Genomic DNA, 23,703 nt, shown 5'->3' with positions numbered 1-23,703 from the left:
AGCAACTTTTATCAATTACCAAATCAAAATGCGAACAAAATAGGCTAAAAATAATATTAATATCCTTACTTAGAATACATATATAATTGTAAATTACAAGGAAAACACATGGAGTGTTTGGGAAGGATGGCCAATGATCGGACGGTCAGCGAATCCTATAAGAAACAAACAAATATTAACACCCGTAAGATTTGTTCCCTTACCTTAAGTTCTTTTCTAAACAAAGGACCCAACTTATGTTTCTCATGTGACCGACCAACACATACTCAGCTGACCTGGCTTTGGTCTAACCTTGTCTTCCTTCATAAAGCTAATAGAAAGAATTATATGAGTATTAGTCTCTTCCACGTATCAGCATATTATTGGGTCTTGTTCGACCAACTTGACAACATATAAAAGCACAAGGCAGTACAATAATATCAAACCAGCAAGAGAAGGGCTTAAAAAGAGAAAAGTATCAAAAATTTGATATAGCCAAAGCCAAAAAAAGAAAGAAATAAATGGCCAAGGAAAGTCTAGGAATTGAGATCACAGAGCTACGGTTGGGTCTTCCGGGAGATAATTACAGCGAAATATCAGTTTGCGGATCGAAGAAGAAGAAGAGGGTGCTCTCGGATATGATGACCTCATCATCGTTAGATACTGAGGATGAAAACAGCCTCGTGTCATCAGTTGAGGATAACTCCTCGCCGGTGGTGAAGAGTCAGGCGGTGGGATGGCCACCGGTGTGTTCTTATAGGAGAAAGAAGAACAATGAGGAAGCATGTAAAGCGATAGGGTACGTAAAAGTGAGCATGGATGGTGTACCATACTTGAGGAAGATTGACCTTGGTTCGAGCAACAGTTATAATAATCTAGCCACGGTTCTTGAGAATCTCTTCGGCTGTCTTGGCCTAGGTTAGTAATGTCATCGACTCTTTCAAATGCAACTCTTTTACGTGAACTATTTATTAGATTCTAAAAATAGAAAGTAACCCCACGGGCTCATAATGGAAAAGAATGAAAGTCAGAATCCCAAACGTATCTACAAAATTTTTAGAGAGCTAATATTTATAGACTATTGAAAACTTACCATCGAAAACTTTTCTAGATATAAAATGAGATAATATTTATTTTGGACAAAATTGTTTTTGTAAAACATAAATGTATACACCAAACACCAAGCGGAAATGGTAGGAATTGAATATTCATTTGGGCTTGATGTTTACATTTACATTTGACAATTCAATTTTGTTAATAACAAAGTAAAAATAATGAATACATTTATAAAAACTCATACTAAATGCAAAGGAAAAAGCAAATGAAAACAAACAAATGCTTATATGTACTAGCCACGGAAAAGTCTAAGTTTTGTCCCGGACTAGTAGCCATTATTTGGTGTGTGTGTGTTAGTTACATGACCATGTTTATGCTAGCATTCTATATTACAACTGTGAAAACACTCAAATATTTAGTTGGAAATTTATGAAACTCAATTAATTAACATGTATATAAAAAATATGCAGGAGTGGCGAAGGAGGGTGAGAACTGCGAACACATTACTATATACGAAGACAAGGATAGAGACTGGATGCTCGTCGGAGATGTACCTTGGCAGTAAGTTTATGTTTAATTTTCTTGCATTAATATCATTATCAACTTTGCCGAAATGAATGTAAATAATTAATCTCTAACAAGGTCATAAATCTAAATTTCTAAAGCTCATAACTTTTTTTTTTTTTTCTGTATTGGCAGGATGTTCAAAGAGTCATGCAAGAGGCTCAAGATCGTGAAAAGATCAGATGCAACGTAACTGGTTTTGGTCTGCAGAGAGATTAATCGTACTAGTGATGATCGATGATCATCTCTTTAAGTAACTACAATCTTCATTGTAGTAATTTTTCAACTTGTAAAATTTTACATGATAGTGGATAAAATATATACGTCCTCTTCAAAATTGTAAGATTTTATCACTAATTACAGATATATTATTTCCACACTGGTCATCCTATGTTCTTATGGCTACCACTAAAGGTGTTCTTAGCCTCACATACTTTACCTTAGTTGCCTAGTTATTACTAATTTTCCAAAAAACAAAATCAAGTAGTCTTACACCTATAAATAGTGGAAACCTATGGATCTTTCCAGCTAATTTAAGAAAGAAAGAATTCCTATATCTATGTAGTTTTGGGTGAAGATTCTAACTACTTTGTCGGTCCAAATAAATGTGGCCATATCTTCCGTATTAAATGATCATACCAAATGCAGGTAACAGATTTGAAGTTTATACTATATATATCCTACACCCAATTAATCCCAACCCCTAAACTTATCGCCAAGACACACACACACACAACACAACAACAACAACAAAATGAAAGCACCTGCACAGCAAGACATGACTTACTATGGCAATGTCAAGAAACGGCAAGACGAACAAGGCTGCTTATACGCAACGTCCGTACCAATAAAATCTCTTCTCATTTCGTTTTGAGATCGTAGATTTTTCCTTTTTATGAATTCGCAGTTCTTGATTATTGTCATGTCGATATATTTCTTTTATGATCTTTTTAATCTGTTTGTAGGTTTTACGCGTTGTTCTGTTGCTGTTGCTGCCACGAGACATGCAAGTGTTGTTGCTGCGTTTGATTTCTATGTATCATCTCAAAAATTATTCCATATATATTATTATGTGTCCCTCGCATTTGCTCTTTTAGATCTACTGAGTCTTGTGAATTAAATGTTGATCAATAACTTTATAAATGTCTCGTGATAATATTGAATATTACTGAACTACACATGATCAAAGAGTCAAAGGTCTAAACCATGGTTAGACCCGGGCTAGACCAGACCGACCAGTAAATTTTTTTACCGTATTCTTCGTTTTCACCGGGTTAATTAAATCATAATTCTGTAATCTTGTACTTACGTAACTAGCTAATTTTGTAATTTGTACTTACCTTCTCTATTATTAAACTACCTTCTCTATTATTAAACTTCTAATAAAATTAAAATGATATTTTGCCTAAACAGACACGAATCCAAAATATATCAGTCCAAAGTTTATTATACATAACCAAATTACAAATAGTTTTTCAGTTTTACCAGAAAAAAACGAAAAAAAACTAAATGTTAATGCTAGTAAAGTTTTGGTTTGAAGAATATTTTTGAATTAGTTTCCAAATATCGATTTTGATCAAAAACTATTTGATCAAAAAAAAAAACTAAATGTTAATCTGCCGTACTAGGATTGTCTGGTGGATCAGATGTTACGATTGCAGACTTGTGAACCTTTTTTATTGTTGGGTTTGAAGCGGTTGCCATCGATTTCAACTTTTTTCTCAGAAGATCTTGAATTCAAGGTATATCGAGTGAGTATTTATCTTCTTGCTTTGAAACTTTTTGAGAATTACGCGGAAAGCCAAAATCTTTATCTTGTTTTTGCAATCGCGAAGAGAAAAATAGCATATCTTGATTCAATCGAAACCATTTTTTTTTTTTCTGGGGAATGTCGGGAATCAAAGAGGATAGATGCTTATAAATCTGCTTCAAATGCTTTAACTGATTAGAAAGATTTATCTGATGTTAGACAAAAAAAAAATTAACTGATTTTATGTTAAGTATACTAAGTTACTAACGTTATTCGATATTATTATTGCTTTTGCAATAGCCATTTTCAGGTCGATATTTTAGTTCCAATTTTGTAATAAATTTAAGCTGACTTACAAAATTTGAAGTGTTAGGTTCCACGGTGTTGAAATAAGTCTTTCTAAAATTATTGAACAAAACAAATAAATATATAAATAACTAATGATGAGATTTCAAGAAACAAATATTTATATACATATGATATTAAAAACTGGTTTTGGTCTGCAGCGAGATTAATCGTCCTAGTGATGATGGTCATCTTTTAAGTAACCACAAAAGTTTGATAACCGTTTGAGTAAAATTCTTCATTGTAGTAATTTCTTAAATTGTAAAATTTTTACATGATAGTGGATAAAATAATACGTCTTCTTCAAAATTGTAAGATATTATCACTAATTACAGAGATATAATTTCCCACTGGTTATCATATCATATTTTTATGTTCTTATGGCTACCATTAGGTGTTTCTTAGCCTCACATAATTTACCTTAGTTGCTTAGTTATTACTTATTTTCCAAAAAAAATCAAGTAAGTTTTACACCTATGAATAGTGGAAACCTATGAATCTTCCCAACTAATTTAAGAAAGAAAGGAAGAAAGAATTCTTTTTTTTTTTTTTAACACCAAGAGCCAAATTAAAGCCATGCCATATTCTTATATGTATGTAGAATTGGGTGAGGATTCTAACTACTTTGTCGGTCCAAATAAAAGTGGCCATATCTTCCATATTAAATGATCACATCAAATGCAGCTGGTAACAGATTTGAAGTTTATATATATCCTACACCCAAATCAATCCCAACCCCTAAAGTCCTAAACTTATCGCCAAGAGAGACACACACAACAGCAAAATGAAGGCACCTTCACAACAAGACATGACTTACTATGGCAATGTCAAGAAACGGCAAGACGAACAAGGCTGCTTATACGCAACGTCCGTACCAATAAAATCTCTTTGTCTTTTATTTTGTATCGTAGATTTTTCTTTAATTTCATTATTATGTCAATATTTGATGATCTTTTAATCTGTTTGCAGGTTTTACGCCTTGTTCTGTTGCTGTTGCTGCTACGAGACAAGCAAGTGTTGTTGCTGTGTTTGATTTATATGTATGATCATCTCAAAAAGAAAAAATCCTATGTATCATCTCAAAACTATTCTCTTTTATCTGTCCTTCTCATTAGGTCTTTTATTAATGAACTACGTCAAAGGTTTAAACTTTAAACCATGATTAATAAATGTTTGGTCACCACCAGACTAAGGGGACAATTTTATATAGTTTTAGTAATCTATACTATTAATTGGGGAGTACATTTAGGAATTAAAAAAAATAAGCAAAACAGAATTCCATGTATTGCCTTTTCTGTAAAAAGTTTTGGAGAACAAACTAAAAAACAAACAAGGGTAATTAGGACCTAAAATCTCGGAATTATAAGCGGCCAAAGATAGTGATATTCGGATCGTATATAACCCGTTCGGATCTGGTATTCAAAGGACGCGGATCCTACATTTAAAATATCATTAAATAATTGAAGAGCATTGAGAAGTTTCGGAGAAGATATCTAACAATTGAAATAAATATTGAAAATTAATGAAGAAAGAAAAATATTATCAAACTGGCGAATTTGAGGAATTAATATCAAACTGGCGAAATTTGAGGAATTAATATCAAACTGGCGAAATTTGAGGTACTTACCAAATTTTCATATAATATTTGATTTAGTAAATATATGCTAGGTATATTCTCAAATCTACTCACATGGCCTATAAATATTGGAGAGCATACTTAAAGTCTTAATTTCATAACATTACTTTCAAAACTACTTCAGTTCTTTTTTTCGAAATCATTGGCTGCAAACCATTTTTTGCATACACATCCCTCTAGATTAACCCACAAATAATATAGAAAAAACTGGATTTGTAAACAACAACAGATTCAAAAATAAATCACCATGTTCTTCTTCTCATGCTTATCTCCAAGGTTTTACTAAACTCTTATGCATATTCTTATGTTTTTTGGTTTCAAGGTCAACAGTTTATCATATATTCAAGACGTCAGGAACATATTCTTTGAAGCAAAATTCTATTTTATTATTGATCCATTCATAGAGTAGAGAAATATCTAGGTTTAATAGAATTATTTACTTAATTTTATAAATTTTTATTTTTAAACATTATTATCTGTCACATATTCTCTATTTCAAATATTATCGGTAACAAAGATTGTGAATGTGCCACTAAATCAAGAGATTTAATCATAAATAATGTCATAAAAAAAATATGAGCTGGTACTTTTTCACTTCCTATGTTATTTTGTTAATTAAAATCCCGTCATTTTGACATAATGCACACAAATTAAGAAAATTATCTAAATTTCTATTTTACCCTTTATAAATGCACTAAAAATTTTCTCTTTCTAATTAATTAGCTCAAATTATAAGGATAAAAAAGAGAATTTGTATCTTTAAAACTGCATTAAAAACATAAAATGACACTCTTTTTGTAACAAAGAAGATGTGTCAAAATGACATGAAACGGAGGGAGTATGTTTATATGTTCTTATAATGTTTCATGCCTGTCTTTATGATGAGATCTTATGTTGCCAATTTTTTATTTAAGAGAATTATTGAATCTAGATCCATGAGTTGTTCCTCATGGATCATAAGTATCTTCTTCATTTTTAACAGTGTAAAATTGTATTTACAATTAAATTGTAACAAATAAAATAATCATGAGCAATATTTATTTTTCTTTACCCAATCGAGTTAATATTTTAGATATTTTATTAATATTATTTTAAATCTCTTTTTCGGTAAACCTAAGAAAACAGAAAATAAACCCCTTAGTATTAATTATACATGTAACATTCATGTCAATATTCTATACCCATAATGATCTAATTAATAATACATGTAATGTTTGTATTTTTCTTTTGGCATTCACTCATGATTGCATAAATTATTAAATACAAATTTTTATTTGGCACACGCACACCTAATCTCATCCATTTATAATTAGTATTGGTAAAGATATTCCTAAATCTTCTCATTTCTAAAATTTAAAAGGAATTTGGTTATGTCATCATTTCAATTAGCATAGTAAATGTCAACCTATATTCGAATCTTCGAATTCTCCAAATCTGTTTACGGAATTCCTGCAAAAGAAAACAAAAAGAAAACTAATTAGATCCTTTATATATTATTATTATTTCAATTATACAAAATAATATTTATACACCTACAAACTAAGTATATATTATAGGAAAAATAAAATAAAAGATAAACAACGTATTAGGAAATAAGTTTATAATAAAACCATCCATACCATAAAAGATGGAGCGAGTAACCAAAAAAACTTATTTCATAATTAAATTTTATATATTTGACATCACATTTGTGATGTCAAGATTAATAAAAAGGCAAGTAACCAATTATATTAATAACAATAAATAAAATCTTTAATACTAACATTCCATATTAATTATAGTCGGTTTCATATATGAGTATATTCCATCTAAACAGTTAGTGTATTCTACAAAACTTGCGTTCAATATAGTTTTAAATAACTTTAAATTGACAATATTCCAATTAAAAATCTAATTAGTTAGTGAAATATCTATATAACATTCATAGTTCAACGTAATAATTGCTAATCAAAATAATTTTAGAAAATCAATAATTCCAAATCGTAAACATATTCTAGCGTATAACTAAAAATCACATAGCAGCATATTTTTCAAAACTCGATCTCTAAGTAAGTCTGTCAGTTGATCCCAAACAGTTTAAGTTTAATTCTCTTTATTCTTAAGCATCATTTCTCAAAGTATGAAGCCAATGTCCTTACTGTCAATTTTATCAAAACAGGATGAAGAAGAATAAAATTTAATTGGTCCCAAGTATTAAACGTGCTACTCAAACTTCAAATAAAAGAAGGTCTACATACACCATCTAGAAACTCCCAAGCCCATCAGGCGATCACAAGGAATTACCAGTACCAGTATTTATGTTCAACTTAGTTCAGTTTATTTAGAAATATGATTTTTGTTCAACAAAAAAATCATATTTCTTTAATAAAAAACATGTTTTCAATTTATTTAGCATAGAAATGTTTAAAACAAAAAATAAATCACATAAAAGTATGTTATAACAAAAATAAACAAAGAAATGTAATCCATTATAGATGAACCAAAATAACAAAAATTAAAAAATCAACTAATTTTGTAATATTCTAATATTTCATATGTATATAAATTTACTATAATCTATAACTTATATTTATGTTTGCTACATACGAGATTTTAAGAATTTTTGGTTTCGTCCCATCCCATTTCCTGTTAGACATACAAATTTATTCTATACTTGGAATGTCCCATATTGTGAATGTATTCTCTTATGATATGGGTATTTGGGAATGAGAATAGTACAAAATGGGAGAGGATAGGACGGAAAGGAACGGGATTATGACTTCTCCTAAATATTTGTATTTGTCTTAAAAAGGTTTTAGTCATTTTTATCAATTTTATATCAAATTATAATAGTTAAAGAGTTTAATAAAAATTTAACCAACTATTAATCCGGTTTAGTTTGATAGTCGTTTGATTTTTGGATCGTTCAGAGTTATAAAATATTGGTGAAATCATTTTTTAAAATTTTCAAAAAATAATAAATTAGATTTAAACCAAACGAAAAATTAAACTAAATACTCAACTGGTATGAGTTCAAATTTAGATATTATATTACATATATTTACACAAATACTATCTCACATGTATGTGCGGGAATACATTTTTTATGTGACAGGAATTTGAGACCATGTATAAGACATAACAAATATTACGTCCCTTCCCAAAATATTTATATTTGTTTCTAACGGATTTTAGTCGTTTCATACGAGAATTAATCGTTGTGAACATTTTTATATTTGGTTTTATAGTTCATGTGTTTAATGGATATCTAACGGACCATTAATGAGGTTAAAATTTTATTTTGTTATGACCCCTAGGTCATTCCGAAATTTAAATTATTGATGAAACCATTATTATTTCATAAATTCAAACAAAAAAAATTGTATCAAAAAAATTATTTACAAATATTAAACCTAGTATAAACTTAACTAATACTGTAGTTGATAAACATAGAAACGAAAAAACCGAACTAAAATGTGATGCTAATAATTTTAGCCTTTAAATGCATGGGAATTGGTTTTGATTTTATAAATAAATTACAATTTAATTTTGGTTTACATATCTTGATCTGGTTCGGTTTAATCTCTTCGGTTTGTTTTTATTTTTCTTTCTAAAAAAAATAAAAACAAGCCAAAAATTACCCTAAACATTGTTTCTTATCGATTTGATCCAATTATCATCACGATTTATCTCCATTCAATCTGAAAAAAATTCTCAAATTTCTAAATTCTCAAAGCTTCATCCTCCTAGCTAGTGAGTTCAATCTGGATCACATCGAGATTTTGAAGTCTCTTACAAATGTCATCAGTAGGAACATCGAAGGGGATTCTTGAAATCGCTAAGTTCGGTGTTTACGTCGCAGTACCAATCGTACTAATGTATACATTCGCCAACAACAGCACCAACATCAATAGATTCATGGGCGATCGTTCGTACGTTGTTTATCCTAAAGAAGCTCCTCTCCCTCCTTCACCTAAAGAGCTAAGAGAGATGGCTAAAGAACTTGCCCGCAACAACAAGAACTTGTATTAGTACTTTTTTGGTGAAATTATTCTTTTTGATGTAAAAAGCCGAAGAGGGTACTTTGAGATTATTGTGAAGTGAGTAAATGAGAAAGCTTTTGTTGTTTTTAGATCCCACAGTAAGTTTTGAGAGCAGATTGAGATCTTTGTCCAGCTTCTGTTTAGTAGAATTGGTGAAAGATTCATACTTTTTTGGTGAGATTCTAATAAAAGGTACTTAGAAATTATTGAGAAGTGATCAAATGAGAAAGCTTTTGTTGTTTTTTTACATTCCACAGTAAGTTTTGAGAGCAGATTGAGATCTTTGTCCAGCTTGTGTATAGTAGAACTGAAGGAATTCCACATGGTCAAAGGGCTTAAACAGTCGAGGATGCTCTTCGCCCACTAGCTCCTCTGGTGAACTTATGATATGTTCTGCTTTTGGTATGGAGAATAGTCCGAGTGAGTATCTTGTCTCTGTTCCAGTCATCATGACACGGTGATTAGGAGAGTGTAATCGACCATTCAGCATTGCCTGTGACATCAAAACATTTCGCATTGATCTTGTTTTTGTCAAGCATTGATTATTTCTGTTTTGATGGAATTATGAACAAAGGCTTACATGGAGGGAATCTCCAATCATGACAATGAAAGAGTCTTTTGATGGCTTCACTTTGATCCAGTTGTTGTCTTTGGTCTGCACCTCTAGACCCTCAACATGGTTCTGGTAAAGTATAGTGACGATGTTTTTATCGGTATGAGCGTTTAGTCCCAGTTTGGTCTCCTTTGTATCAGGTCCTTTATACTTCATAACTCGCAGGAGGTAATTCGTGGAGTGAAGATGTTCTTCTATGTATTTGTCGAGTCCGAAGCTCTCCATGATCATTCTTCTGATAGTTATGTCCAGGTCGGATAACTTCTTAGCAAAAGTATGGATCCTTGTGCTGGTTTGGTGGTAAGAGAATTCTGATCAAAATATGTCACAGTAATGGAAATAAGGACAAAGAGTTTACTGACCTGAAGCTGTTGTTGCCTTGAGGCCATAGCGTTTTAGTAAAGGAGTTGACTCTCTCTGCAACATCAGGATCCTCAATGCCCATGCTCTCGTACAATGGCACCATTGGGTATTGACCAACATATCCATGGAACGGTTTCTTGGAAACGTTTCTCAGTTTGGTCTGTAAAGGTAAGTCGAAAAGCTCTTCCAAGGTCTCGAAAACTAATTTTCGTAGCTCAGTAGGGATTCTTTTGAAAGAGGCCTCAAAACAGCCATAGTCTTGCAGAGCTTTCTGGACATCAGCTCTGGTTAAGTCCCATTCGGGCTCTCCTGGTTTCAGGTATTCATTTGAGAAATCGATGACCGGAAGACAAAGAGGCAGAAGAGGACTTTCAGAACCCATTTACTGTGACTAAGAGAGATAGCTGGAAATGAGGTGTAATGAACTTAAATGTTAGAGGCTATTTATATCTGTATCTTGACATCAGCCTCATGGTATCTATATGCCAATGATTCTCTTCAGAAGATGTCAAAATCGTCTAATCAATTATTTATTGGTATGGAGAATGAATATTGTATGTCCCAGCTGAAGTCAACTATACCAAGAGAAAATGTAGGCACTATAAATTACTATATGTTAATAAGTAAATTTTGTTCTATTTTGAATATGTACATAAATAGACAAATGATTTGTATGCACTTTCATTTTTTTTGAATATATATATAGACAAATGAAAAGAGTCACAACCTTGTTACATGTTAATCTAGATTAAAAACTTCGCAAGTGCCTCTTGAAATAAGCTACAAGCCTCCCAATATCCTGATACATCTTTTTTCTGAACTTGAATCCCTTTGGGCAATAAACTTATATACTCATGGTGTAGATTGATGCTCCCTATGTAAGACAGTATGAAAGTACCCGGATGTTCGTGCGAAATCGCAAAACCAAGGCCTATACAATGGTCTCTATTAAATAAGAAAAATCATTGGTTCACCCATTATTCACCTCCTCTTAATTAACCAATCAAAATACAACAAAACGCCATGTCATATCATATTTATAAAATAAATCAAAATTAAAATAAAAAGACAAACAAATTATAGAAATAAATTTTGTAGACTTTTTTTATTAAAGAAATTATATCGGTTTAGATTTATAAAGGAAAATTAGGGTTTAAATTTTATAATAAAAAAATTATATGTCGGTTTGAGTTTATAAAAGAATGATTATAGTTTAGATTTTACAACTAAACGAAATTATATGTCAGTTTGGGTTTACAAAAGAGTAGTTATAATTTATGGTTTAGATTTTACAATTAAACGAAATTATATGTCGGTTTGGATTTATAAAAGAGTGGTTAGAGTTTAGGGTTTACATTTCACAATTAGAGAAAATTATATGTCGGTTTGAGTTTATGAAAGAGTGGTTAGAGTTTAGATTTTACAATTAAACAAAATTATATTTCAGTTTGGGTTTATAAAAGAGTGTTTAGAGTTTAAATTACATAATTAAACAAAATTATATGTCGGTTTAGGTTTATAAAAAAAGTTATTTGGGTTTAGATGTTATAATTAAAAATTATAATATAATGTTTTAAATTAAAAAATTTAAAATTGATTGATATACATAAATTATTTTCTTAATTAAGAATTTAATTTTTTAATTAAGAGGGTGTGAATAAGAGAGGTTCACCCTTATGGGTGAATCAAAGAATTGTCTACTAAATAACGAGAAGGGAAGCCTAAAAAAGAAAACCCGAAAAAAGAACAATTATTGGGTTTATTCTTAAGGTGAACCCATCTTATTCATCCCACCTTGTTAACCAATGAATTAGACATGTCATCTTAATAATATAATTCATATTATTTAAACAAAAGGGCCTCACAAGCATCTCTGGAAATAGAACGCCATGCAGACGTTCTTTTTTTTTTTTCTTTTTTTTTTGTTAAAATGCTTTCATGCAGACGTTCTTGGTTTTAAGTCTTGCTCTCTCGTGAAATCAAGAATCGGAACCTTAGTAGTGTTCAGGATTGATTCCATATTTGGATACATTATTTCTAATTTGACCTTTCTTGTATATGTCAGAAGCACTTGTTATTAATAGAAGATTTGTTACTTATATTAATGAGTTTATATAATTTTTTGTTTGACATCAGTAATGAGTTTTATATTATTGTAAAATTTATATGGGCGTTAAAATATGAAATGAGCAACAAAAAAAGCTCTATACAACGATATTTATATGAATAGAATGGTAGTTTTCTTTGTTAAGTATTCATTTTATTAATACCTAAGTATGTTTTAGAATCAAAATCGTACTAAATAGTCGATCCATACTTATATTATTAGTTTGATAGCTATTTCTTTTTAAGAACCATGTATTGGAAAACCTCAAATCTAAACTGTACTTCCGACTCGATACATAGTTTATATGTGGTCCATGGATTCGGTGACTTGTAATGTGGTCCATAGAACTGGTGACTACTAGTAAGTAATATTAGTAAAAAAACATTTTGTTTTCATTCTAAAAGGAATAATTGAAACCTAAGAAGTAAGATGCCTTCAAGATTTGTTTTCTAATGAACACCTAAAATCTTATGTATAAGCCCTTATATTTGATCATCCACAATACTCATGTACTTTTAAATTAGAAATACATGAATTGATATAAAGATTGGTGCATAAAGATTGGTGCCATAACTATTATCCAATTAATTAATGAGTTTATAATATGTTCTTAACTACAAATTTTCCGATAAATATCAAGATACACATCTCATTAATTTTTATATCTCAAATCTCACATAATTTTGTAAATTCTATATTGTTTAGTATTCAACTAACATTGTCTTTAACATATTTCAATATAGATGTAGCATAAGCTATATGTTTATAAGAAGTTCAATATGTGTATATGATATATATATATATATATATATATGATATTTTTGTTTTAAAATATGAATGAAATATTTAATTTTTCTAAATCTAAATTGTCTTCTTTCTTAATTTTTCTTCGGAATATTAGTACTGCATATGAACATCATGATTTATAGTTTTATTTTCAATTTTACTTGTCATCTTAAGATATGTAGCGTATTTTATGTTTAGCTTTTACATTTGCATTCATTTTAAAATAAAAATTTCACATGAAATTATTATCATAAAATTATTATTTAACTAATTTTCAATATCTATTCACTTATTAATATTATTCTAATCATGTATCATTTATCAGTATATAGTTAATTAACATATATTAATATATGCTTATATTAATTTATTAAAAAGAAATTGTTGTGAATTGTAAATATATATAAGTTAGGTTTTGGTCTCACTTATATTGCCAATATTGGTTAATTGAATCATTTTCCGATATGATTTTAATATATGACTTCATCAATCATCTCGGAATACCGTCTTTAATTTTGAATTAATTATCTCGGATAATATTTATCTTCATAATTGAATCTTAATAATATATAATAAATAATAAGTTAGTTTTATTGTATTTGTTGGACAGTGGAAAAACTATTGAGCGACTAAGAAAACTATAAAACAATAATTGAAAGAAACATTTTAAAAATTGTGTACAAATTTTGAAGATACTTATTTAAAGAATATTTATGTAATATAAAATTTTATATAATCAATTTATTCAATAAATTACTAAAATATTTTTAAAGTATATTTGTAATTATATACTAAAATCTTTTGAAATTATATAATTACATATTTTATTATATTAGTTTTAAATCCATGCAAACCGTGAGATACCTAGTAGAAAATATGACAATGCAAAATTTCCTAGAGTATGGTGGCTTAGATGGTCTTAATAGAGCTATGAATCTGTCAGCTGATGTCTTGATAAACGTTAGGTTCACAATAGAGAAACACATGCTGCAATATTTGTTTCATCGGCTAAGATCTGCGGAGGGGATGTATTCTTGCAAGTATGTCAGTACTTGAGTATGTAGGAAGCTGTTGCAGCGAGTGTGTGGCCTGTTCAGCTATAAAAGAGTCTCGGACTCTGTTTGCAGGCATATCCATCAGAGTGGTCAAAGAAGCCTTCACGCATCCCTTGCTTGCCCAATCCATGTGTACTCCCTGCTCAACAAACCTAGTATACCCTTTAACATCCAAGACATCGTTTCTTATCTTCTTCGTGCAATAATCTCTTTCTATTTTATCAGCCAGAACCTTGGCAGCCGCCTTTGTTTTCCCTTCAAAAGATTCACAAATGAAACTTATGGTAAAGCTAAATTTCTTTCCGACTGAAAGATCTGAATATGGGAGTGAAGATATCTCAAGAAGACGACATAGGACCCATGTAACTCGAACCCAGTGATGAGATGTGATGGTACCATAATGTCTTTGGCAGCATATACTTCTCAAAATCTCAAAAAGAGAGGGCGCTTCATCAGTAGACAACTTCATTGGAAAATCACCATCTGCTTGCAAATCTGCCTTCAATTCTCTGATCAGACATGCTACTGATTTCTTTATCACCACATTCACATTCTGGTCTGACATAAGTGGATACAGCTTTTTAATACACCTCTTGATATCTCTTGTGGGAAGAATCAGTGATATGATTTTCTTCAAAGCTCTCCAGCAATGTTGTGTTTTACATAGATCTCTCCCACCACCATTCAACAGTAATGCTTCCTTAATAAGATCTGAAACTGTCACAAAATTTTCAGATTCAGATTCCATTAATAGCTTTAGCATCTTAAAACCAAACCCAAAAGAGAGAAGATTACCTGAAACACTTGATTGTTTTCGAAGACAGATCCCAGAAATTACAGGGGCCCCAGAAATTCCTTTGAATGGTAGATGAATGGATAGTCTCCTGCTTCAACTATAGACTCATCTGTTCTGAGCTCATTCCCCCCTATGAAATAGGTGTCTCCAAGGATATTTACTCTAGAATATAAGACCGTAGGATCATCTCCACCAGCATTTATAAACATAATGATCTCATCTGATAAGACCAACAACAAACAAAAGAGTAAAAACAAAAGGTTACATGGAGAATCTTGTGATATATATAGCTACACTTTGTGATCTAGTTCTCGTATGGCATGATTATGATTTTTCTTTGCTTAAATCTTCGTTTTACACTGAATATTGCAGGTCTTAGATTTGATGTAAAGAATGTTCTCAAGCTAAGCTAAGATACATTGAAGTTTCCATCTTTTATTATATTCTACTAGGATACAACAAATACAAGAGTAATGGTGAGCACATTTCTATCTGTATGAGCCTCCATGCCTAGCTCCTCCTCTGTTTCATCAACTCCTCTGTATTTCATCATCCGCATTAGGCATTTTGTCGATTTGAGATGTTCGTCTATGTAGTTTTCGTTGATCCCGAAACTAACCATAACCATTCTCCGGATCTTGAAGTCAAGTTCTGATACAATCTTGGTAAATGAGAGAACCGTGTCGCTGAAGAAACAGAGCTGATCCGTTTTGATCTGTTTAATAAAATTATCGCTGAAGAATGTTCTCACCAACTCTTTAGAGTTTTGATCTGTTTTTATAAACACTAGATTTCGAAGATTTTATTAAGATTTCAAATTATGATTCTCCTATCATCTTTTTATTTTATTTACAAAATGTTTAAAATTTTCATATAATACTTATGATTAATAAATATGCAGAATTTGTTTCAGCTATGTTGTGATTTGAATTTAAAAACAAAGATATATTATTCTTCTTTTTTTAATGTAAAAGATATATTACTCAATCTATGAAAAAATGTTTGTTTTAATTTCCATATTAGCCGGTTGGTAAAACTAAATTTATATAGTTGATAAATTAATAAATTTTATTTGCTCACTATTATAATATTAAAATTACTTTCATAATTCACCAAATATTGATGCAAATACAACAAACAAATAATATAAAAATGTAGTATACATAAAAAAAATAAAGTATTGTAATATTCTAAAATAGTTAGTATTAAAAAAGACATATATAGATTTATAGAACAATTAAAAATAAATATTATCTCAAACAAAATAATTTTTTTAAAAGAAATATAACAATAATTTTTTATTATTATATTATATATTTTTTTTAAATGTTGATCCCTGCTTTAAGCACGGGATATCTCATAGTCTATATTAACATTTTTGAAGTATATTTTGGATTATACCCTTTTAAATTACACTAAAAGCAATAAGTTAAATATGGTAAATTAACAATCGACTTTTTTTATAAAAACTAATTAATTCTACCTAAATTACTTATTAGTAGCAAATTTGTTTTCTATATATGTGTCTAACAATTAAAAAAAATCAATCATTATATAATATATGTCTCACTTAAAAATTAGCAATTAGTTAAATTAAATAATTATACATTATACAACCACTGATAGTATTCTCTTAAATAAATACAAAATATTATTCTCATTATTTATATATTATAAAACAGTTATATTTCATAATTTTAGTGTTTTATCCTGATAAAAATTATAATATTTTAAGAATAATTGTATCACAAGTTAAATATAAAAAAACACTAATAACTAAAAATATTTAATTTATTACTAAATTAAATACCGTAAAAATCTAATATTATTATAAATAAAATTGAATAATTTGTCTTGTGGCGTACCACGAATTAAATACTAGTATTCGGCTTATTTTAGCTAGTACATTAGTAGAATATTTCTAGATTTAGAGTATTACTCAAATTTCTTAAAAAGTAAAAGATTGTGTATATAGATTTATCCAAAATGCTAGAAAATACTCAAATTATCTAACAATTTTTGCTGTTTTTACCTAAATTTACTCAATAAGCAATTTAAATACCTAAAAATATCCAAATATCAAACTATTTTAGGCACTTAATTAGGTTATTACAAATATATTATGTATTTATATTGTGAATATGAGGACCTCACTCCCATCTGGGAATTCTACTACTGTTTCTTTTGTCAGGGGTTGAAGACCATCAATCAATGCTTTGAGTTTTGCAGAGGAGCTGGATATGTCCACATCCAGAAGTTCGCCAAGTACTTCGACAATATTCTGGAGCATCTCCTTCTTCCAGTAATGTTTTGGAAGCCCCTAGAGCTCGATCCAAAAGGAGATCTTGGAGGGAAAGGTCTCTGAGATAATGGGTTGCCATTTTTGAAGGATGACCATCCACTAGTTAAAGTGGTATGGTCTATTGGCAAGGAGATATCCGATGAAGGTCCTCTTCATGCTCAAACTTAAACTGAAAGCAGCCTCATCCCAGGACAGCCCCAGTAGCGTTACCTTTTAGATTCCATCGGTTGATAAGAAAAGGGAATAATGCCCAAATTCTTTGGTTAGAAGGGTTTGTTAATCTTCCCATCAGGGTAAGCGAGTTTTCATCAATAAGGTCAGAGGTATCTATCTCCGGGACTCGGATTCGTTTTCGTGGTGGAGGGGAGAAACCTCTTTCAACTTCTTTACCTTTCAGGTGGTACGGTATACGGTTCATTCTTTGTGGTTCAGAGATAGAAAGAGGGTAAGAGGTTCATTCTTTGTGGTTCGAGATAGAAAGAGGGTAAGAGGTTCGAGTAGGGTTTTGGTCAGAGATGGGGAAGACAAAATATGTAGTTAACAGTACTTGTTCGTAGTTTGAAATGGATGCAGGATACGTCAGAGGGCTTGAGCGTTTCTAGGGGATCTCGTCTAGCCGTCGGTAGCGGCTTCAAAAAAGTTTGCAGTCAGCGGGATGCGGAGGTGGTAGGGTTTTGATGATGGGGGTTAAGGGTTTGGCTCCGGAGGAAAGCAACAGACCGTTGGTTCTTGACATACTGTGGCAAGGACACGATAGTTTTTTCTGTTTTTAGTACTAAAAAGTGGGTGAGATCCGGTTTTTCAAATTCGACATTCTGCTTTGGGGTTTCTGGGGAAGCGGGCCTGAGAGCTTTTGGGGTTAAAAGATTAAGACAAGTTTAAAGTACAAAGCTATTAGCTTTTACTTCAAAACAAATATTTTTAGTATATTATATCTCTAATTTATTATTAATTTTTAACTAATTATTTAATTTTTCATATTTATAATTTTTACCCATTTGTTTCATTTTAAGCAATATTTTAAAAGCATCATAATTTATCTAACTAAAGATTATTAATAAATTATGCATTACATATCTTATTATATTACAAATGATTAATTAACGCATTTCAAAGTAAAAATTAGCATTTTTGTATTGAGTCACAAACTTTTGGGACCATGTATTTTAACCATAAATAAAGATTGTTAAAATTTGAAGGATTTTTTGTGTAACTAAAAATTTTACCTTCTTATATTGAAGATGTGAATAATTTTCTTTCAATTATAATGGAACAACCAAAAAAGTGGTGATCTAGTGGTAGTAAAAAGAGGTTGATTCTCTTGTACCACAGGTTAATCATCTTTTGGGACGAAGAGACATTTCTTAAACCGGAATGGTGTAAAGGTTTGCTTCAGGTACTAAGAGTGATTATGCGCCAAAGGTGTGGAATTTATATGGTTTATAAAATAAAAAAATTTATGAAAAGATATTGTTCAATTTTTATTTTAAAGATGGAAATTCATGTGAATAGTTGTTTTTTATTTTCATCTTCAAAATGAATAAAAATATAATATTTGAAACATTATTTAAGATTCAATTGGTCTTAGCAAATACGTCATTTAGTTGAAAACTTGTGAGTGTTAGAGAAGCTGATTATGATAAGGTGAAGTGAAGAGGTTCGCTATTTCTTTTGCACAGGCGTTTTGCAGCTATCTTGGTTTGGTTCAACTTGGATTTAACTTCGGTCATTCAACGATTTGGTCTGTTGAAAATTAAGAGAACGATCATCTGATGCTACTACTACTAAACAAACACTAATTTCAACTGAATCAGTTCACGTTATTTTTTTCTTATGCATATGTCTTGCATTTAAGTTTGTTAGTATTAGCGTTTGGTACACAAAAGTTATGTTTACGTTTACATTCAGTGTCTGTGTGTTCGTGAAACGTGTGTGTTTGTATCAGCGTGTGAGATTGTGGGTAGACAATTTTCGTTTGTGTTTTATGGTTACGTTTCGTGTATGTGGGTGTTCGTGTCATCTGTTTTTATGTGTATATTAGAGATGTGGGAGCAGCTTAGTTAAAATTTTGTTTAATCCTAATGCAAAAAATCCACCTGAGAAACAGAAAAACAAAACTTATTGTCAAACCTTAAACGAACTCATATATGCTACCTATCACTAAGTTAAACAAATGCAAATACAAATCAATACTAATAAAATTGGAAGCTAAAAGAGAACTAAACCAAAGCTTTGCTTTTCCAAAACCAAAAATACTAAAGACAACTTAGGAATCGAATTAATGTATACATATACTTACTTGGAAAGAGGGGTGTTGTTGAAGACGACGTGCACCACAGAAGCTCCAATCATGCCCCTGATAAAAACAAAATATCATATAGTTAATATTTAAACTGTAGTATAGGTAAGTAGAGACCTCAAAATGTTGTTGTATAAAGTCAAGTTTTAGATGACAAAGTCAGTATTTCAATGTTGTTGTTGATATAAACATTCAGTCACTATAGTAAAGACAAAGAAGAAACCATAGTATTTTGAAAAACTCATGAGATCTCAACTTTTCTACAGCATAAACAACATATGAATTTAGAGCTTTGATTAAGGGGTAAAAAATTACCTGATCAAAAGCTGCCGGTTCAGACACAGTCTCTACTACAACAATCAACACAGAAGAAACACCAATCTAATATTGAAAAGAGAAAACTAACATTTACCTAAGATCAGATCATTCATATACACACCAAAGATGCCTTATTCTAAAAACATATCAGATGAACGATGAAATAAATAGAACTTGCAAGTACAATTGGATTCAAGATTCAGATACTTACATGCTTGAAAAGAGGTTAGATTTCCAATTTCTATTATGTTTTCTGCAAATAAAGTCATATATTTGTTAGGCCAAAGTCATATACAAAGTGAAGAAAGACATACAAAATTTCAAAATTTGATTCTACAATGGTACTAAATATATATTGTGAAGAAAAATTTCAGGGGATTGCAAGCTGTAAGTGCCCCTAAATGAGATTTGTTTTGTGCCTTACTCTAACAAGTTTGGTACCTAGCTATAATATTGAGTATCAAAAAGCAATATACAACGGGTATACCTGAGAAACAAAAGTCTTCTTTTTTTTTTTTCAGAGACAAAAGCTGCTTAAAGCTCTGCTCGTTCTTAAAAACAAACAGTTGGAGGATTCAGAAACATACCTGCTCGTTCAGCTAATCCTGTTGTGCACCAGAAGTTACCAAAAAGCTAGAGTCTCCACAACCCTACCAGTACAAAACAATTCAAACACAACCAGTTACACAATGATATTTAAATAGTGGGAGAGAAGTCGAACCTGAGAAAGATCATGTACACACTCTAGTTCTTGGGCTTCTGAAGCTAAAAGTTTAGATTAGTAATAACAACTCATAACAGTTATAAAAGATTATGTGATCAAATTAGAGATCAAATCAAGGGAATATATTATACCTTATTATAAAAGAGGGAAGGGAAGAGACACTTACCTGATCAAAAGAGAATATTGAATGAGAATCATGTTGTCCCAGCCCCAGCAAAACCAGCCTTAATTAAGGACATATAGTCTCCATCAGTTAGCAGAACATTGAATATGATATTTTATCTCCATCAGTTAGCAGAACACTGAATTTTAAGCAGATAATTGAATTTCTCCAGACAACACTGTACAAGTCTGAACTTAGCAGAAACTGAAGTTTTTTTATAGCAGATTATATTGAATTTTAAAGATGCTGCCAGCTTCAGCACAATATCTTTGATCGGACAGAGCTCTCCAATCTTACAAAGGCATTAAACAAGCCTTAAAAGGACTTTTACTCTCCATCAAATTAGCAGAATATTGAATTGTACTCCATATAATTTAAGCAGAGAATTGAATTTCTCAGGACATCATTGTCCAAAGCCTTAATAGGCTGATCTATCTTGGGATATAGTTTTGAAAGGCTTTCACTTACAGTCGTAATATCTCTGCCCCAAGAACATCTAGCTTCTGTTATCAAGCTTTCCTAGCCCCAGCAACCACAACTCCTAAGTAACTGTCCCAGCCCCAGCAACCACAACTCCTAAAAAAAGAACTGTTTTTTTTGTTTTTCTCTCCATAAGTAGTTAGCAGAACATTGAATTTTCTATTTTAAGCAGAACATTGAATTTCTCCAGACATCGCTGTACAAGTCTGAACTTAGCAGAGACTGAAGTTTTCTATAGCAGAGAGATATTGAATGAAATAATAGTTTCAGCAGAGAATTGAATTTCTCAGGACATCATTGTCCAAGCCGTAATAATAAAGAGCAGAGATTGAAGTATCCTCCATAGCAGAGATATTGAATGTTACAACTGAGCATGCATCTGAGGCCAAGCCATTATTTGCAGACTGTATCTTTTCCTCTCCATCAGAACATTGAATCATTGTATAAGCAGAGAATTGAATTTTCTTAGATATCATTGTCCAAAGGACTTTTTACTCTCCATCAAATTAGCAGAAACATTGAATTGTAACTCCATATAATTTATAGCAGAGATATTGAATTTTTCTGAGGACAAATCATAGTCCAAGCCTTAATAAAGACTGATCTTTTTAGCAGAGATTGAAGTTTCTGTCAAGCTATCCCAGCCACAGCAAGACAGTAGAGAATGTATTGACAAGCCTTTTTACGGACGCGGACAATTTCCCCAAGTTAGAAACCGGACAAACACAATCATATAATGTGTAGTCCCTTTCCTTTGGGTTTTTGAAGAAAACATCAAACCTTAAAACAAAACAAACTAAAACCGAGAACAAGAAGAAAGAAACAATCTTCTTAAGAAATACAAGTTTTGAAATTCAAAACCCTAAGATTGAAATCAAAAGTTTAAAAGAGGGGTTTTTATTTATTTATTTACGAACCTTTTATAAAACAAAAATCATTCGAAAAACTGAATCTCTGTAACAAAAAGGTTTCGAATTCAAAAGAGGGACTTTTGATTTCCAGAAACAATATAATCAGAAGCCGACGAACAACATAACAAAAAAAAAGAGGGCTTTTGGATTTTGCTTAACGAAAAACCAAATCAAAGTTTTAATTTTTTTAAAGAGTTCGATCGAAATCTGAGAAAAAAAATACAATTACAAAACTACCAAACCCCAAAACTGAAGAGAAAAAAAAAACACAAAAGAGAGGTTTGGTTATGCAAAATCAAGAAGAGCCCTAAATCAAATTCATCTGAAGCTGCAAAAACAAAACAAAACCTTGTAGAGACGACGAAGATCGACGAAAGAGAATCGCAATTGCGAAAATCGCTAGCGAAAGATAGATTTGAATCGCAACCCTTTTTTTTTTTTTGACACCACATCGCATCCTCTGTCTTTACATGCTCTTAATTTGACCGTTACAAAATTAAAACAAGATTGGGCTTAATTTTATGGGCTTATAAAATATCGGCTTATGGGCTTGTAAAGTATTGGCCCATATCTGGGTCTTACGCTGTATATATGGGAATTTTTCAAGTTTGTGTTAAGGGTGAAAAGTGAAAACTAGTGTATCTTCGAGTTTAATTCATAGATTAGTCTATGACTATGAGTATTGAGTATCAGAGTTTAGAAGTAGAAAAAGGTGGTCACTGAATTCTAGACTTCTAGTGATTAGGATTTTTTTTTTTTTTTTCTCTCTTTTCTTTTATATATACTAGTCAAATTCATCTAAAATGACTAGCTCTATGAAGTTCATATAACATAAAAGTGTGAAACAAAAAGGTGTAAAAAATAATACGTGCGATTTTTGAAAGATGGGGATACGATGAAGAAATACGATTACTGGAAGAAAAAAACTTGCAACTATTGGGATCATTAAAAATTCTAAAGCTTTAGATGATATAACAGAAATAATCTCATCCGTTAGATTAAAATTGACCCCCAAAAATGGGTTTATTAAAATAGAAAAATACAAAAAAGAATAAAATAAACTTTGTATGCGTGAAAGTTTATGTCTTTATAGATCATTAATGTTATACTCTTTTCGAACTATATGACCACATGTATAATAATAATAATCTAACAGAGAAGAAATTTACTTATTCGTATTTAACCGAATGGACACTAACAAGTTCATATGTAGACACTGATAGGTTCATTCATAAGCTTTTGTCATTGGTTCGGTGAGTTTCATAAATCTATTTATATATGTTACAACGCAACACATATATAAAAATATCTTGAATTGAAGATTGATGCAGGTTAATTAAAAAACACTACAATAAAATAATTCTTTGATTTTATTTATTAACTTGTAAGTTTAAAAAATACTCAGAAAACAATAGTTTCAAAACTTGTTTTTGT

The 23,703-nt window shown here is 30.7% G+C and overlaps 4 protein-coding genes and 2 long non-coding RNA genes across 6 annotated transcripts; 4 read left to right on the top strand and 2 right to left on the bottom strand.

The window, feature by feature from the left end:
* The first annotated feature begins 413 nt into the window (after positions 1 to 413).
* IAA6 (indole-3-acetic acid 6) lies at positions 414 to 1,978 on the top strand. The gene is given in 4 exon segments (XM_010481511.3): positions 414 to 897; positions 1,506 to 1,596; positions 1,735 to 1,789; positions 1,792 to 1,978. Coding segments are annotated over 4 exon segments (570 nt in total). The 5' UTR covers positions 414 to 500; the 3' UTR covers positions 1,819 to 1,978.
* Positions 1,979 to 2,281: 303 nt separating this feature from the next.
* CDT1 (cadmium tolerance 1) lies at positions 2,282 to 2,772 on the top strand. The gene is made up of 2 exons (XM_010481510.3): positions 2,282 to 2,436; positions 2,565 to 2,772. The coding sequence occupies exons 1-2, from the start codon at positions 2,388 to 2,390 to the stop codon at positions 2,717 to 2,719; spliced, it is 204 nt and encodes a 67-aa protein (XP_010479812.2). The 5' UTR covers positions 2,282 to 2,387; the 3' UTR covers positions 2,720 to 2,772.
* Positions 2,773 to 3,130: 358 nt separating this feature from the next.
* Positions 3,131 to 4,880, top strand: LOC147924857 (uncharacterized). Its single transcript, XR_015587202.1, has 2 exons — positions 3,131 to 4,561; positions 4,664 to 4,880. It is a non-coding gene; the product is annotated as an uncharacterized LOC147924857 (long non-coding RNA).
* Positions 4,881 to 8,977: 4,097 nt separating this feature from the next.
* Positions 8,978 to 9,565, top strand: LOC109130206 (uncharacterized). Its single transcript, XM_019239486.2, has one exon. It carries the CDS (start codon positions 9,108 to 9,110, stop codon positions 9,339 to 9,341), a length of 234 nt encoding a protein of 77 aa, XP_019095031.1. The 5' UTR covers positions 8,978 to 9,107; the 3' UTR covers positions 9,342 to 9,565.
* Positions 9,411 to 10,765, bottom strand: LOC104758617 (putative 2-oxoglutarate-dependent dioxygenase AOP1). Its single transcript, XM_010481508.3, has 3 exons — positions 10,328 to 10,765; positions 9,933 to 10,254; positions 9,411 to 9,845 (listed from the first exon to the last, which is right to left on the bottom strand). The coding sequence occupies exons 1-3, from the start codon at positions 10,708 to 10,710 to the stop codon at positions 9,597 to 9,599; spliced, it is 954 nt and encodes a 317-aa protein (XP_010479810.2). The 5' UTR covers positions 10,711 to 10,765; the 3' UTR covers positions 9,411 to 9,596.
* An 8,408-nt stretch (positions 10,766 to 19,173) lies between these two features.
* On the bottom strand, positions 19,174 to 22,119 carry LOC104758607 (uncharacterized). Its single transcript, XR_762747.2, has 4 exons — positions 20,713 to 22,119; positions 20,579 to 20,641; positions 19,674 to 20,244; positions 19,174 to 19,470 (listed from the first exon to the last, which is right to left on the bottom strand). It is a non-coding gene; the product is annotated as an uncharacterized LOC104758607 (long non-coding RNA).
* Positions 22,120 to 23,703: the final 1,584 nt, after the last annotated feature.

The sequence above is a fragment of the Camelina sativa genome, chromosome 17 (assembly GCF_030686135.1).
Source record: "Camelina sativa cultivar CO46 ecotype springtype chromosome 17, ASM3068613v1".
Classification (NCBI taxonomy): Eukaryota; Viridiplantae; Streptophyta; class Magnoliopsida; order Brassicales; family Brassicaceae; genus Camelina; species Camelina sativa.
The sequence above is the reverse complement of the archived record's forward strand: the minus strand, read 5'-3'. Positions and strand labels throughout refer to the sequence as shown.